This window comes from Plecotus auritus (assembly GCF_963455305.1).
Source record: "Plecotus auritus genome assembly, chromosome: 1".
NCBI classification, from domain to species: Eukaryota; Metazoa; Chordata; class Mammalia; order Chiroptera; family Vespertilionidae; genus Plecotus; species Plecotus auritus.
In genome coordinates this window covers 4,281,173-4,298,658 of record NC_137770.1, presented here as the reverse complement: position 1 = coordinate 4,298,658, position 17,486 = coordinate 4,281,173, and the positions used below count along the sequence as shown (strand labels likewise).

Here is a 17,486-nt window from a genome sequence, read left to right as displayed (position 1 = left end):
GCCTGAGAGCCACCTGCAGAGGGGCAGGAGCCCACAAGGACGCATCAAACCGTGAAAGCACTCATGACTGAGCGTGAGTCGGGGACTTTGGGGGCCTTGTCCCAGCTGGCTGGGCTGCTTGCTCCAGTCTCCACTCCCGAGGGCAGAGTGCCAGTCAGCTCTGACCCAGGCATCGCCTCCCTCAAACCTGAGCACCACTAGTGGAGGAAGGGGGAGTGCCGCATCCCCCAGAGAGCACACAGCAGTCCGCCGAACCTCGCACACGCTCACGGCCAGGCACATGTGCACGGAAGCACCGAGAGCAAGAACAAGGCTCGGGACACCTGCCCGACAACAGGGCTGGGCCAAGGGGCCACCGGCCTGGGACGCGGAATACTACACAGAAGTTACAAAAGGCGTGAGGTAACGACCCGGAAAGACCCCCGTGCTGCAGTTTTAAAAAGGCGGGGTGCAGAGCAGTGGGAGTGGTAGCGTTCCTACAATTCCACGTCCGTTAGAGATCCAGTACCTTCTGTCTGCATTAAGCAAAAGACTGGAACGTGAACAATTGTCACCCCTTGAGAATGAGAACAGAGTGGAAGGGACTTCCACATTTTCCTTTAAATATTTCTGTACTGTTTTAACTTTCATTTATCGCCTTTGAAATTCAACATACCAAGTCAGTATTTTAAAAGCGCTAACCACTCATACAGAACTCTGCTCAGGAGCTTACAAAGCCCTTCCCCCTGGGTCCCCTTTCATGACAACTCCTGGGGCAGATGGGACAGATCAGTTTCCTGCAAGGACACAGGCCACACAAGGTCAAGGAACCTGCCCGTGCGGCACAGCTGAAAATGGTGGCGCGGGACCCAGCCCTGCGCTGCGACTCGAGCCCGAGCTCCCCGGTGGAGGGGCAGCCGCACAGCGGGAGGAGGGTGAGCACAGCCTGTGGCTCCGACCTGCCGACCCCGGGCACCAGGAGCAGATGCCTCCTTGGGAAAGAGGGCTGCCCCTAGGCCGTTTTCACGGTTTGGGGCCAATTTATGCTGCATCATCTGGGCAGATGGAGACAAGGCCGTAGGAGGGAAGGTGTGCCCTCTGGCTGAACCCCGTGTCTCACAGACACACTAGCTTTCCCACGTGCCTGGATTTTCTTCCCGTACAGACGCTCGCGCAGCTCGCTGATGCGCTTGTCCATCATGGCCACCTCCATGTTGCGCTTGTTTAAGAGGTCCTTTTGCTGCTGCAGTTTGGAGTTCTGTTCCTGGTTAAGCTGGTTACGAATCTGCAGCACAGAAAAGACAACGTGTGAGATCTGCATGAGCCACACGGTCACCCTGCCCTGGCCAGGGAGACGAAGAGGATGAAGTAGCGGAGTCCCGATGCGCATTCACACATGCGCATTCACACATGCGCACGCTGCTTGTGCACTGCGTGCTCACAGCTACGGCCCCGAGGAAGCCGGCAGATTCCTTATGAACCAGAGAAGGGCAGCCGCGTGTCCTCCTGGAAGCAAACGGAGTGACTGGCACCATGATGGCTGTGGGACCAGGACCTCCGTCCTTGGGGATGGCATTTCAGTGACAAGTGCCCTGAACACCCCTCTAGGGAACTAAGGAGAGGTGTGGTCTCCACCCCCCACAAGCCACTTAATGAGGCACTCACTGCAGAGGCAGCGGGAATTCACAAAGGATGGCCAAATGGCCCAACGATGTTCTGTCATTTCTGTGGGTTGCAGCCAGCGCTGCAGAGAACTGACAGACTAGAACACAGGGCTGTGCCCACAGAACGTACGTCCTGTCGCGCTCAGCTCCAGATGCACACGTGTACTAGCACACGCCGTGTGCATGCACTGGACAGGGAGCATGCTATTTTTTTAATTTAAATTCTTTATTGTTCAAAGTATTATATATGGCTCCTTTTCCCCCATTGGCCTCTCCCTGGCCGCTCCCACCCCCTAGCACATGCCCTTGCCCCCTGCCCCTGTCTGTGTCCACTGGTTATGGGAAACATGCTTCTTAACATAGATTGCTGTAAAAAAATTGGAAAAAGCCCTGGCTGGTGTTCTCAGTGGTTAGAGCAACGGCCTGCAGACTGAAGGGCTGTGGATTCTCTCCCCCGTTAAGGGCATGTACCTGGGTTGCAGGCTCGATCCCCGGCCCTGGTTGAGGCATGTGCAGGAGGCAACCAATCGATGTGTCTCTCTCACACAGATGTTTCTCTCCCTCGCCCTCTCTCTTTCTCTCTCTCTCCCCCACTCCCTCCCTCCTATTCTCTCTGAAAAGCAATGGAAAAAATATCCTCTGGTGAGAATTAATAACAAAATGTTGAAAGCCATAACATTTTATATTTTATTTGTATGCATTTATGTTAGAGAACTTAACAGCAACAAACATGATATTTAATTTACTCTAATTAAATATTCTCACTGCATAAAATGATATACTTTTCCTACCAGGTGCTAATCGAATCACAAAACTTGCTTCTGGCTTCAAACAGCACCTGCTGGTGACAACGTCTGAGAAATGGAAACCTTGTGGGTTCCTTTGGCCCGAGTGTCTGTGTTCTCCCAGAATTCCCATATGCAAGCCCTCAGCCCCAGGGGTCTTTGGAGGTGGGCCTTGGGGAGGGGTCTGGCTTAGCCGCGGTGGTGAGAATGGGAGCCGTGATGGGGTTCTTGTAAGTGTCCTTTTAAGAAGAGGACGAGACGGGAGCCGTGAGTACAGCGAGAAGGTGGCCACCTACAAGCTGGGGGCAGACCCTCCACGAACTGCGTCTGCCGGCACCTGTTCTTGGAGGTCGGCCTCTGGAACTGTGAGACCTCAGGGTCTAGGTAAACCTCCTCGTTACAGCAGCTCATGCTGACTGAGTCAAGGACTGAACAGCAGGCATCTAAGTATCTCATCAAAACAGTTTACACAGACACCTTAAAGATCACCTAAACTTAATTCTTTACTAGCTCGTTGTACTGCCAGTTCAGTTCTGCACCGGAGCTCTGCACTGAAAACGCGTGGCAGAAGCCAGTCACAAAGAACCACACGTGACACACTGCACGAACCTGTACATGGGAAGTGTCCAGAATGGGCGGAGCTACAGACAGGGAGGGGAGGTTCCTGACTGCTTAGGGCTGGGGGGCGGGGCTTCTGAGGGATGGCTAAGGGGGTGGGGCTTCTGGGGGATGGCTAAGGGGGTGGGGCTTCTGAGGGATGGCTAAGGTGTGGGGCTTCTGAGGGATGGCTAAGGGGGCGGGGCTTCTGAGGGATGGCTAAGGTGTGGGGCTTCTGATGAAGATGTTCTATACTTGACTGTGGTGGTAGATGCAGAACTCTGTGAAGATACTAAAAACCACTAAATTGTACTTTTTGTGGGTAAAAAACCCCTTTGTACTGAATTCATTTCATGCTTCTATCAAGTTAGCATCCATCAGTGTGTCCCCAGCAGCTGAGGTCTCCCGCCCACAGAAGAAAGCGTGGAGATCGGGACGCGTCACACCCCCATCCCGGACCCCCGTTACCTGCAGCTCTTGGTACAGCCTTTTTAACTCCACGGCGGCCGGGCCCGGCAGCTTGCCGGTGTAAGGCTGCAGCCCGTTCAGCTTCCCCTTCTTGAGGTCTTCCAGCTGCTGGCTGAGCTGGTCGACGCGCAGAATGGCTGTCTGCACCTCCTGCTTCTTTTCCTGGAACATGGCGCTGAACCTCTCTATCTCGGCAGCTGTGATTTCCCACCAAGAAAGAAAACGTCACTCAGCTGGGAGTTTCTCTCCTAGTGGTGTGTCATTTTTGTTTGGTGAGTCTCCTTCCTGTTTATACATTTAACTCAACTCCAGCATCATTGAGGGCCGGACCCTGGAGAGGAGATTGTGACACCCATAACCCACGACACATTCCAGCAGCCCTCGGGACACGTGTGACTGCTTGCATGGCAAAAAATGTTTCCACTCATTCGGGAATATTCTCTGATCAGGGCAGTCAGTCCCACAGCGAGCTTGGTCAGGCCACCTGGGAATCTCAAGGCACCAGCAGACCCGGCTCTGTGAGGCAGGCCATGCCCGTCTGTTCTGGCACCATGGACACAGAGCAGGCACTCACTGGATTAACAGGATCAAGACACATTCGGAAAAAAACAGAAAGTGGGCATTGGTATGGTCTATCGCAGTGGTCGGCAAACTGCGGCTCCGTTGACTAATGAGTTTGCCGACCACTGACCTAGACTCTCGATTCCAATAATTACAGACTGTTGTTCCTTGTGATTAATCCCCTATCCCAGTGGTCGGCAAACTCATTAGTCAACAGAACGGCAAACCGCGGCTCACGAGCCGCAGTTTGCCAACCACTGGTCTATCGTAATACACACGTGAGACTTCAGCTGCTTAATTATGACAGGCCCCAGGAGGAGTTGGGCCAGTGCTGCACGGCTGGGCGGGGAGACCCCAAGACCACTTAGCCCAGCCTGCCCACCCTCTCCCCGGGTGAGCAGTGCCCGCTCCACACCAGCTCTGACTGGGGCGTGACTGAGAGCGCGGGCCCGCTGAGCGGGAGCAGGGAGGCGGACGTACACAGATTGCCGTTCATTATCTTGCTGTAGTCCACCTGGCCCCTCATGGCACGGATCTTCTTCAGCTTGTTCTCCTGGGCTTCAACTCGTTCTTTGAGTTTCTGAAGCTTCTCACTTTCAGAAATAGACTGCTGCTGATGGCGCTCCTGCTGCTTCAGAAAATGCAGACGCTGCTCCTAACAAGAGAGAAACAGCTCACTCTGAAACGGATGCACGCTTCCTCTCACACACGAGAAACTGGAGTGGATTCCTCAGTGTCACCTGTCCAAATACGAAAGACATGTCCCAGGGCCTGGCCTGTGTGCTCAGTGGCTGGAGTGTCGGTCATGCAACGAAGGGTCTTGGGTTGATTCCGGTTGGGAGCTGTACCTGGGTTTTGAGTTTGATCCCGGGCCCCAGCGGGAGGAGGTCAGTGGATCTCTCCCTCCCTCTCTCCCCCCACCTCCTTTCCACTCTCTCTAAGCGGTCATGGGGAAATATCCTCGGGTGAGGATTAACAAAAACCCACATGAACACGTCCGAGGAGCCACACGCACCGAAGACGGCACAACGCTGGTTACTGTGCGGGGGGGGGGGGGGGGGGGGGGAGGAGGGGGGGTAGGGATTCACAAGCGGGCTTCGCTCGGCACCATCGGACCATCCAGCGCACACGTGCTCCCCAGGAAGCCTCCTGGCTGCTCAGGCACCACCCGCTGGCTCCTCATCCTGTCTGCGAGCCCACACTTCCTGCTGTCAGACAGGCTTCCGCTGCAATGGGCTTCCAAGGCCGGTTCACCTACAGGAAGTGGCGCGGCCAGCAGGGGGCTGTCTACTGAAGAGGGTAAGCCATCAGTGAGGAGATAAACCTCTAATTGCTGAGTGACATCCCACAGCCCAGGAAGTGTTGTTTTCTTTAGGACTCGCTTCTTCAAAACGAATGAATGTTTTATAGTTAAAACAAAACCAGGACAATCCTAAAGTGAAAACATGCGCACTTCAGTAGTTTCCCCCATTATTTGAACACACACCTTAAGGATAAGTCAGCATTAATCTTCAAGCCCCATATGCACGTACAGACCCTCCCTGTGCGATTATGCAGGCCTCACACACTGACACAGGTGAAGTCAGCGTGAACTTGCGGTTCACACCCTGAAAATACCTAAGAATTTCCTTAACAATAATATTCTTGGATCAATATTTGGAAAGGAAATAAAAAGTAGAATTAGAAAATATTATAATTACATAATTCTATGTACATTTCATCTTAGAAATCTTATTAAGATGAAATACTTTCTGATTTATTTAACTTCTAATTGTTTTTTATTCTTATAAGTCCAATAAACTTCGTAACTTTTTTTTTTTTTTTTTTTTTTTACGTAAGACAACTTTTAACAACAAGTGCACCTTAACCTCTTATTTACATAAAAGTGGACAGTAGATGGTCATTCAATAAATGAAAAAAGTTGGCTTGGACATATGGTTATTAAGAAAATCTACATGTGAACAACTCAAACTGATGAACAAAAACAGATCCAGAGACAGAGAAGCATCGATCAGACCGTCAAACCTCAGAGGGAAGGCAGGGGAGGGTGGGGGGAAGGGGGAGAGATCAACCAAAGGACTTGTATGCATGCATACAGGCCTAACCAATGGACACAGACAACAGGGGGGTGAGGGCGTGAGTGGGGGGGATGGAGGGGGCTAATGGGGGGATGAGGACACGTATGTAATAACTTAATCAATAAAGAAATAAAAAAGAGAAAATCTACAGGTTCAGTTATGTGTGGAATCTAAGAAACGATAAAGGAACAGACGTCACAGAAAGAGACTCGCAGACAGAGAACAGACTGCCGATGCCACGCCTACGAGGGCTGGGGCTGGTGCGAAGGCGAAGGGACTGAGAAGGAAAACGGCCGTTACGGAAGGCACAGGGCTGTAAGGAAGCCCAGGGGATACGGTCAATACCGTTACAATAACTACGGTGCCAAGGGGTCTTGGACGTCTCAGGGGGACACTTCGTAGGTTGTATACATGTCTAACCACTATGCTGGGCACTTGGAACTCATGCAATATTGCACATCCACTGTCACTGACAAATAAAAAATAAAAGGCCTCTCTGGCAGAGAGCGCAGGAAGAGCGGGCAGCGAGGGCGCCGGGCCCTCGGCAGCTCAGGACATCTGGCCCATCACAGTGCGAGGCGTCCCCGAGGGCACGGCTGACAGGTCTGGCGTCTGACTTTGAAGACCCATGACTAAACCATCGTTTGGAGAAACTTTAAATGCTGCTGCTCCAGAGTCCCAACCACAAACGCAGAGCCCATTACGCCCCCTCCCCCGCCCCCACAGCAAACCCAACGGTGCCGGGGGCGTGGCCTGCACCAGGGAAGCCCTGACGACAAGGGTCCTTGTCTCGGGGCCCGGGACCAGCAGGTGGTCACGGAGCGCTGGCTTCCTAGAACACCAAGGCCGACTACCCCGCTGAGGGCACACCCAGCGGGAAAGGAGATGACAACGGAAAACACCCTTTCTTCCCACATTTCATCCACAAGAGGCCGAGTCGATCCTTTCCAGCTGTGTCTGTGTGTGCAGGTCAAGGGTCAAGTGCTCCTGCCCTGACACCATCCCACCTGCGGCAGCCACGGTGTATTTGTTGCGGGGAGGAGATGACAGAGGAAAGCATGGTGCTGAGACTTCCGTGGCCTGGTCCCCCCGACAAGAGTTACCCGGGAGCGCACGAACCCCAATCTAAGGGACCAGTTTGGAGAACAGGCTTGGGCACGCTTCCCCACCTCGGCTTCCATAAACTCACCTTGGCGACCAACATCTGCTGCTGGTTTTCGATTTGCTGCTGCTGCCTGGCTGCCATGTCTTGGAGCTCCGAGAGGGTCAGCTCCACACGTGGGTGCCCCACCTGCAGGGGAGAGAGCACAGGCTGGAGCGTGTCCGCACGACCCACTTCCTGGGTGCTGGGAGCACACCAGGGGTGTAAACAGGCTTCCTAGAGTCAGGAGAGCACAAATGACCTGTTTTCTCATAAGAACGCTCCTAATGCCGAGTGCTTCATTAAACAGAGCCCTGGTCTCGAGAAACTAAACATGTAAGCGGGCTGCAGTAAGGATCGGCCCTTAGAGGCAGAATAACCTCTGGGAAATGAACACCAGAAGGCAATACGGAGAGGTGGGCAGCTGACGGAATCTGAAAGCGTGCGCCCATTCTCGGCTGAAGATAATAATAGATCACGCATGTTTACGTGCTTGCCTTGTGCTCTGCACTGAGCCACATACGGAGCCCTCGCCCCGGACCTCGCGCACAGCACCTCCTCACTCAGCATGCCCTGGTGCATGCAAGCCTGCTGTGCTGGATCTGTGGTGGGAAGGGCAAGTCTGACTCTACCCAGGCCTGCGCCCCTCCAACCCCTGCTGCTAACCAGGCGTGCGCACTGTCCCCCTCAGACTCCACTTTCTACTTCTGAGCCCATTTTGCTCTTACCCTCCGCCCTTTTGTATTTTTTTAAATTTATCTTTATTGTTGAAAATATTACAGATGCCCTCCTCCCCCCCCCGACCCCCTCCACCCTGTCCCCGCAATCCCCCCTCCCCAGGCCCTCACCGCTCTACTGCCTGTGTCCATGGGTCATGCATACATGCATGTAAGTTCTCTGGTTAATCTCCACCCCCTTCCCCCCGAAATACATCAGTCTGTGCATGCTTCCATGTCTCTGGTTCTGTTTTGTTCATTAGATTCCACATATGAATGAGATCATGTGATACTTGTCTTTCCCTCCTGTATTCTTTTTTAAAAAAAAATATATTTTATTGATTTCAGAGAAGAAGGAAGAGGGAGAGAGAGATAGAAACATCAATAATGAGCGAGAATCATCGATTGGCTGCCTCCTGCACGCCCCCACTGGGGACCGAGCCCACAACCCAGGCATGTGCCCTTGTCCAGAATCGAACCCGGGACCCTTTAGTCCACAGGCCGACACTCTATCCATTGAGCCAAACCAGCCAGGACCTGTATTCTTTTTTTTTTTTTTTTTTTTTAATTTTTTTATTGATTTCAGAGAGAAAGGGAGGAGAGAGAGATAGAAACATCAATGATGAGAGAATCATTGATTGGCTGCCTCCCGCATGCCCACGCCCCCTACTGGGGATCGAGCCTGCAACCCAGGCAGTGCCCTGAGCAGGACCTCCAGGTTCATTGGTTAATGCTCAACCACTGAGCAACACCGGTGGGGCCCCTCTTGTATTTTTTTTTTAATATTTTATTGATTTTTTTACAGAGAGGAAGGGAAAGGGATAGAGAGTTAGAAACATCGATGAGAGAGAAATACCGATCAGCTGCCTCCTGCACACCCCCTACAGGGGTTGTACCTGCAACCAAGGTACATGCCCTTGACCGGAATCGAACCTGGGACCCTTCAGTCCGCAGGCCGACGCTCTATCCACTGAGCCAAACCGGTTAGGGCCCCTCTTGTATTTTTAACAGAGGTCCCAGCCTGCTCCTCTGACTCCAGTCTCCCCCAAACCTGACAGTGTTCAAGCACATTCCTGACTCCTGGAGAATGGAATGAGGGTTTGTTCAACAGTCCTAACTGGGACCCCTGTCCTGTTTAGCTAAGATCCTGGGCAAGCAATATGGACCAAGGCCCTTTTCAAAACCAGATATTGCGAACAGCCAAGTTATAGAAACTTCCATTTGAAAAGAAATTTGTTTATGCTACCAAAAACCGCCTGGCAGAATCAAAATTTCCGTCTTAACACTAATAAACAGTTGCTAATTTCCACCTACTGAGACGTTCCAATTACAACGAAAGGTAATTTTTTTAAACCTTCAGAACTTTTACTCCTTAAGAACTATGTCCATTCAACAAGTCACAAAAGATCTCTTTGGTCTCCTTTCCCCACCACTGGCTTAGAATAACAATGTAAGCAGGCAGGAGAGAAATGAGCTGCTCAGGATTCTGCTACTTACAGCTGTGAACACGCCAGTGCTCTGTGCATGTGCTGCGTCGTCTGTATGTTTCTAACTACAAAACTAAGAGGTACTATGTTGTCAGAAAGTAGTGCAGGTATTATATGTTACGTATGTAATACAATTTTATTGGAAGTGGATCTGACATGCAGATAACTATATAAATCACAGCGCACAGCTCAACGGGTCATTTCAAAATGACACACCTGTGTAATTTAATTGTGCTGTAAGCGGGTTATAAAAACACAAGCCACCATAAACCAGTAATTCAACAAACCGGCAACATTCTACATTTTAATACATATTCCCTTAGTTGTTCATTGTGAACATTTATTTAGCAAAAAGCAGCGCCCTTTCAGAGTCTAAGGAAACAAAAACCTTTTTTTTAAAAAAATATTTTTTATTGATTTTTTTACAGAGAGGAAGGGAGAGGGATAGAGAGTTAGAAACATCGATGAGAGAGAAACATCGATCAGCTGCCTCCAGCACACCCCCTACTGGGGATGTGCCCGCAACCAAGGTACATGCCCTTGACCGGAATCGAACCTTGGACCCTTCAGTCCGCTCTATCCACTGAGCCAAACCGGTCAGGGCAAACAAAAACCTTTGATGCAAATCCGATCCTTCTGTGAGGGGCCTATCACCATGCATTCTCCTCATGAAAACTAACCCTCTTATGGGCAATTTTAAATTCTCAGCACAAACCCAATTTATTCCAACAAACCCATGACCTACTTCCTTATTTCTTTTCATTGCATCTAACAGGAAGAAATGAGATCCTGTTCCCGGCACATCAATGGGAGTTCCCAGGTGAGTGTGAGTCCGGCACAGAGCAGACAAGCCATGCCCAGGACCAGTGAATTAGCAGAAAAATTCTCCCAGCGACAGTGCAGGTTTCCATGTCCTTCTCACAGGGCTCAGGGTCCCCCTCAGGCCAACGTTCTCCAACTCTGGGTCCCAGGGAGAGTACTGATGCTCCCCAGCCTCACTCTGACAGCACCCATTCTCCATGGCAAACATAGCCACCCAACTCCAGATCTAACCAACTCCCCCCCAAACAGAAGCCCCTCGACCCCCATAATCACTTATCTGGTCATATCATCCCCCTTAAAAATAAATATATAGATATTTCAGAGAGGAAGGGAGATATAGAAACATCCATGACAAGAGAGAATCATTGATCGGCTGCCTCCTGCACACCCCTACTGGGGATCAAGCCCACAACCGGGGCATGTGCCTTTAACAAGAATTGAACCCGGGACCCTTCAGTCCACAGGCCGACGCTCTCTCCACTAAGCCAAACCAGCTAGGGCTCATCCCCTTCTTTCTCCAAACTTCCACAAATCTACTTGTGGAAATGCTCAGGGACTTTACTCCTCCAACTTGCAATTCTGTCACATACAAAGTACTAACCTGACCGACCACTTACACCAGTAGCTAGAGCCCACCAGACCGCCCCAGTCCTCGCTCATCCGCAGCCTCAGCTCCTGGCCCAGAGCCTGCCACAGCCTCCGACCAATGACCAATGACCAATGATTAATGATCAGTGATCAATGATCAATGCTTAATGCTTAATGACTAGGTCAGTGGTCGGCAAACTCCTTAGTCAACAGAGCCAAATATCAACAGTACAACGACTGAAATTTCTTTTGAGAGCCAAATTTTTTAAACTTAAACTTCTTCTAACGCCACTTCTTCAAAATAGACTCGCCCAGGCTGTGGTATTTTGTGGAAGAGCCACCCTCAAGGAGCCAAAGAGCCGCATGTGGCTCGCGAGCCGCAGTTTGCCGACCACGGGACTAGGTGAATGGATTTGCAAGTGACTCAATACTTCCTTCCCCTTCCCCCACGCCTGGATCTCACTCCACTGTGGTAGCCTGTTTTCAAACTCACAGTGTAGCCACCACCCACCGAGATACAGGACATGTCCAGGATCCCAGCAGGTGTCCTACTGACCCTCAACCCAGCCCCTGGTCCGTGGGGTTGCTGCTCTGCAGGCCGGCCCAGCCCGTTCGCTCTGGAATTCCACGGAAGGGGCCCTTCTATGCACTCCTGGTGTCTGGCTTCTTAGAGGTGCGCCCACATTGTCCCACATACCAGCCAGCCTCCTTGCTACAGCTGAGTGGACGCCGGGTGGTCCCCACCAGGAAGAGCAGCAGGCAGGCTGTGCGGGAGGCGCACAGACCAGGCCAGACTGTTTGCCGAGGTGAGGTCATTCACTCCCACGAGCAACGTGACAGTCCTCGCTTCTCCACATGCTGCCAACACTCGTTCAAAGTTTAATTTTCCTCTTTTTAAATAAGTACCATATAAATGGTGTTTTGGTAAGTAATGAAAAAAAGCATAAAACGTCCACCATCAAGCTATCAACCCCAAACGTACTGTGACTTGATTGTCAATAAAGCAGCTAAGCCCAGCTTTGCCAAAAGTTAGATATGAACAGGAGGCTTGTTTTCCAGGTTAATGTCTCATTTGTACTAATTATGTGTGTGAGTCATGAGTCATAAAGCTAACAAAACAAAGTATGTTCAAAAAACAGGTGATAAGAACTAGATTTCTAAAAGATATTAAGAAACAACTCACTTGATAATTATGGTTGAAAACTTTAGATCACAAGCCAGCTGATGACATGGCTTTAATAAAATGTATTTTTGTCTCCCCAGGTAATGTTTTAAATATAATGTGAAACTGGTGTTACAGCATTTCAGTTATTAGAACAGGTAATAAAGTCCCGCAGAACAATCCACTGTAGACAATTAGGCAATGCACACGCGCCTCCCAGCCTGAGCGCTAGTGCCGTGTGCGTGCAGATGGCTAGTCTTCCCAACACCGGCAGGAGGACAGCTCCACGTCCACCTGCTGTGCTGCTGGAACCGCCAATACGCGTCCGGTGTGTTTCCGGCAAAGCCTCCATTTTACCGTGAAACACACCCCTCACCTCGCCCAGGCTCTGGTTCAGTTAATGACCCTCCACTCCACGGCTCTTGAAGAATTATGCCCTCTTCCAGACAACGGTTTGGTTTTGTTTAAGGACTCATCCAAAAACACACTAAATAATGCTCGGTAAGAAGTGATTATTTTGACATTAGTTTCAGGTCAATACACAGCCACCAATTCACGCAGCCCGACTGCTCCTCGCCAGAACGGGCTCCGCCCCGCCTGCTGTGCACGCCGTGCTTGACCGAGTACGACGGTGTGAGAGCCCACGGCCTGGGGACGGCGAGGAGGGGCGTCTTCTGTGACACTCTGGTCTCCCGTGCGCGTGGGCCACCTCTGCCTGTTGGGACGTGCTCTCTTGTCTAGCCTTTGTCACCCTAAAGAAGCGCTCCTGCCCTAACTTGGAGTGCAACTCCCTAAAAGCTGAAGAACTGGAGAATGATGCAAAAGCAAGATCTTACATTTCCAGGTCATCCCGAAGAACCCTTCCATTGCAGCCCCGCCCCCATGTCTCCCATGAGCCTCCTGTTCCTCCGCCGGCAACGGAGCACAAGCGTTCCTGACATGACATGCTCCTTCCCAGCCACACCGACGTGCTGTTTATTACTGACACCAGCTCTCTTCCCTGTTTAATTTAGGTATTTTATGTTTGTGAAAGTGATTTGTGAACCGACAGCCCACCTTGACGTACGTCACGGGCCAGGCACGTGCATGCGTTCTCTATTGCTGAGTAACAGATCACGCCTAACCCGGCTGCTCAAACGTGCATCTGGCTCTCCGTTTCTGTGGACGAGAGATTCAGGAGCAGCTCAGCCGGGCGGTTTCGGCTTGAGATTGCTCGTGGGGCTGGCTGAGTCCAGCGTCAGCCGGGCTGTGGTCATCTGAAGCCTTGCGGGGTGGAGGATCTCACTCCCGGGTGGCTCACTCACAGGGCGGCCCGCGAGGGTTGGCCTCGGGCCCTCCAGCGCCTCTCCCAGGGCCTGCCTGAGTGTCCTCGGCGCAGTGGCTGGTTTCCCAGAGCCAGCAATCCAAAGCTCCCTCCCCTGTGAACTAGGCTCAGAGCTGCAGGGGGTCACTCTCTCCCCCTTCTATCTGGTAGGAGGCAAGTCACCAGGTCTGGGAGGAGGGGACAGGCGCCATCTTTTGAAGAGAGGCATGTCAAAGAATGGCAGACATCCTTAGAAACCACTGTGTCCATTTACTGTGACGCCTCATAAAGACTATCTGCCTCTACCATTTACCCTTCCATTATTCCCGCCTTACAGGCACTTGGTTGTTGTTCCCAACAGCACGGCCATCATCCGAAGAAGAGAAGATGTTTGTGAATGTCTGAGCGTATGCTTAGGAGAGCTCGATGACAGTGCAACCCTAAGAGGTTTCAGCTACCAATGCCATTGTCCCCTCAATGCCTAGCGTCTGTCCCTTGGTAGCCAGTTAACAGAAGAGACTAGTGGGTTCTGTTGGCAATGAAACACCAACTGGGTAATGGGTCACTTCAGATGTCAGCTCTTATCCTGATACACGGAGATTTTAATACTCAACCGGTAAGGCATCTTTGGTTAGAACAGACAAAATGGTGCTGTCGTACGATTCGGGGGGACTAAGTTCCCTACAGTGAGGTGACATGCTGTAGTAACAGCTGGTCCTACTCCCTTCCTTTGGTGCTTGGCTTCTGTGGAGAGCTCACCTGAGCTGGCGCTGAGCCAAGCCAGCCTGGTCTCTAAAGCGGGGTGGGGAATGTCTGGCCTGCGGGCCGAATAAGGCCCATGAAATCCTTTGGTCAGGTCCTGCCAAGGCATCAGGGGTGAGTTAATGAAATGTCTGACCACAAGCAGCAGCTAAGCTTTAAGTGGGTCATTCTGTACGGCCCCGAGTGATGTCATAAACATCCAATGGCCCTGGGCAGGAAGAGGTTCCCCGCCCTGCAAGGACTCTGGATCCAGTTCTCGTGGCCACGCTCACATTCTGGTGCGGGTGCTCTGCCTGCATGCAGGGCTTCAACCTCCGCACGTGTAAAACCAGACTCCTCCCTTTCCTTCCGACCTGGCCGCCTCCCTGAATTTCCTACCTCTACTCTGACCGGAGCCTGCCTTGCCCCAGTACCAGCAGCTACAGCTCAGGGCTCAGGGCTTCCTCTCCATCCCAGAGCCAGCACTTCCTCTGCTTCCCTCAGTCTACAGCGCCCTTCCCCCTCTCTCAACCCTACCAACCCTGTGGATCAGGTCACAGTGCCACCTGCTTCCTTCAGGCTTTCCTGATCCTTTAAGGAACCTCTCATACAATTGTTCTAACCCTCAGGATCTGACATCACTTCCAGACGTGGGAGAGAACTCAGTTATTTTAACCAATTCTGGATTCTAGAGATTCAACATGTCACGTGCACTTGCCACATATGTCACACACTTGCACACGCCTGAGGTCACAGGTGCCGCAGCTGACCTGGTGCTTGGGAAACCCTGTGAGGAGCACCACTGGTGTCACAGACGAGGAAGCGGTCTCCCAGCTCAGTGGGTAGCAGTCAGGACCGTAACCCGCAGCAAGTGGACACCTTTCCATCCACAGGAGGTGCTGCCCTCCCAGACTTCTTACAGGGCCCAGCAGAGGCACCTGTTACTGATCTTAACCAACAGCCATTTCTTTTCTTACTTTTTAAAATACATTTTTATTGTTTTCAGAGAGAAAGGAGGAGGGAGAGAGCGATAGAAACATCAGTGATGAGAGAAGTCATTGATCAGCTGCCTCCTGCACGCCCCCCACTGGGGACGGAGCCCGCACCCCGGGCGTGGACCACACAGCCAAATAAGCAGTGAAGGCCAGAGTGCGTTCACTGGAGGTGGGAAATTATCAGAACGCAGCGCAGAGACAGAGAAGGTAAAGACATGAAGACGAAATGAAGAGATGAGAATAATAAAATGAAAGACATACATGCTTCACCAGGGTTCCAGGAGAAGGAAACAGAAGAATGTGGAAGAACATCTGTAGAGACGACAGGGAATCTTCCAGAATTATTGACAGAGGCCAGTCCTCAGAATCAGTAAGTCCAACAATTCCCCAGGGGAGAAATGAAAAGAAAGCCACACCTAATTCTGCTCAAATGGAGGATTAGTTAATCCTAATTTTATTAAATAACAAAACTCCACTAAATGACAGAAAAGGAAATGTTAACATCAAATACTATAAAACCACAATACAGGAATAGCGGGAGTGGAGACAACACTGTTAGAAGCTGGAAGAGGATGGCTGAGAAGTAACTGACCTAGGAGATCTGAGACAATCCTCAAGCCAGAAACAGGAAGTCGGACAAATGGCCCAGTTACATCACAGAATCTTCAAAAGACTGGGGCCGAAACCGGTTTGGCTCAGTGGATAGAGCGTCAGCCTGCGGACTGAAGGGTCCTGGGTTCGATTCCGGTCCGGGGCATGTACCTTGGTTGCGGGCACATCCCTGGTGGGAGGTGTGCAGGAGGCAGCTGATCGATGTCTCTCTCTCATCGATGTTTCTAGCTCTCTATCCCTCTCCCTTCCTCTCTGTAAAAAATCAATAAAATATATTAAAAAAAAAAAAAAAGACTGGGGCTGACAGCATCGTGTGGCCCTGGAAAGGGAAGGGAAGTGGGGGCGCCTAGAGCAGGCCGAGCGAGGGACGGCCTGAAGACACAGTGGAGCTCCTGGACGGCCTCCCCAGCTCCTCGCTCCGGCCACACCCAGCAGAAGTCTAGAAGCTAGTCTCTGGACACCTGAAACGTCACCTGGCCTGGGAGGCGACGGGTACCACATGGAAAACAGGGGGACTGAGTGACCACGTCAATGATAAATGCTTCCAGAAAGAACTCTGACATTATCGCCAACCGTCTGAACAAAGGTGCCAAGATAACTCAAAGAGGAGAGAACTGTCTTCACTGAACGGGGCTAGGATAACTGGATATCTGCACGTGAAAGAATGGATTTGGACCCTACTTCTCATCATATACAAAAAATAACTTAAAATGGCCGAAACCGGTTTGGCTCAGTGGATAGAGCGTCAGCCTGCGGACTGGGGGGTCCTGGGTTCGATTCCGGTCGGGGGCATGTACCTTGGTTGCGGGCACATCTCCAGTGGGAGGTGTGCGGGAGGCAGCTGATCGATGTCTCTCTCTCATCAATGTTTCTAGCTCTCTATCCCTCTCCCTTCCTCTCTGTAAAAAATCAATAAAATATATTAAAAAAAAATAACTTAAAATGGATCGCAGCCCAATGTCAGAGCTAAGACTATAAAGCTCTCAGATGAAAACAGGAGGCAGGACCAACGGACCCTGGCCACTGACCAGATGCATAGGATGCGAGCAGAAAGCGGCTCAGGTTGGCCTGGCTGCCTGAGGACAGGAAAAGGGGCTTCCCGAACACCCAAGGGAAGCGGTGCTGCTCGGGAGAGTTCGCACCGGCGCCGCCCGAGACGGCTGGTCTGAGAGAGCCCTGTCTGCAAGGCTGGCTCCTGGTTGACTCCTGGCACTTAAAGTGTGAGAGGGTTCCCACCATTCCCAGAACTATTAAGAACGGCTCACTGAAAACAAGAAGAAGAAGAATGGCTCACTGCACCTAAACCGTTCGTGTAAAGAATATGATTTGTGTTAAATGCCTGCTTTCCTTCTGGGAGTCTGGAGTTTTTGTACTTTCTAGATCAGGGGTGGGGAACCTTTTCTTCTACCAAAGGCCATTTGGATATTTATTATATCACTAGAGGCCGGATTCGTGCACCAGTGGGGTCCCTCGGCCTGGCCTGCGCCCTCTCGCAATCCAGGACCCCTTGGGGGATGTTGGACTGCCAGTTTTGGCCTGATCCCTGCAGGCCAGGCCCAGGGACCCCACCGGTGCACGAATCTGTGCACCGGGCCTCTAATATGCATGTAAGATCTTTGGTTAATCTCTTCCCGCCCTCTGCCTTTCCCCCTTCCCTCTGAGGTTCATCAGTCTGTTCCACGTTTCCGTGCCTGTGCGTTGAGCGTCTGCCCCCTGTGGTCAGTGCACGTCATAGCTACGGGTTGAACAGTCGCTTAGGCTTTTGTATATATAGATTCTCAGGTCAT

General features: G+C 51.5%; 1 protein-coding gene across 1 annotated transcript in view; it reads right to left on the bottom strand.

Annotated features, from left to right (window-relative positions):
* PPP1R13B (protein phosphatase 1 regulatory subunit 13B) overlaps positions 1 to 17,486 on the bottom strand; it is an 85,052-nt gene that overhangs the window by 11,783 nt on the left and 55,783 nt on the right. The window contains exons 5-8 of the mRNA XM_080668898.1: positions 7,322 to 7,423; positions 4,535 to 4,709; positions 3,494 to 3,690; positions 1,124 to 1,264 (exon numbers count right to left, since the gene is read on the bottom strand). Coding sequence (XP_080525024.1) covers positions 1,124 to 1,264; positions 3,494 to 3,690; positions 4,535 to 4,709; positions 7,322 to 7,423 — 615 coding nt within the window. The remainder of the gene's footprint in view (positions 1 to 1,123; positions 1,265 to 3,493; positions 3,691 to 4,534; positions 4,710 to 7,321; positions 7,424 to 17,486) is intronic.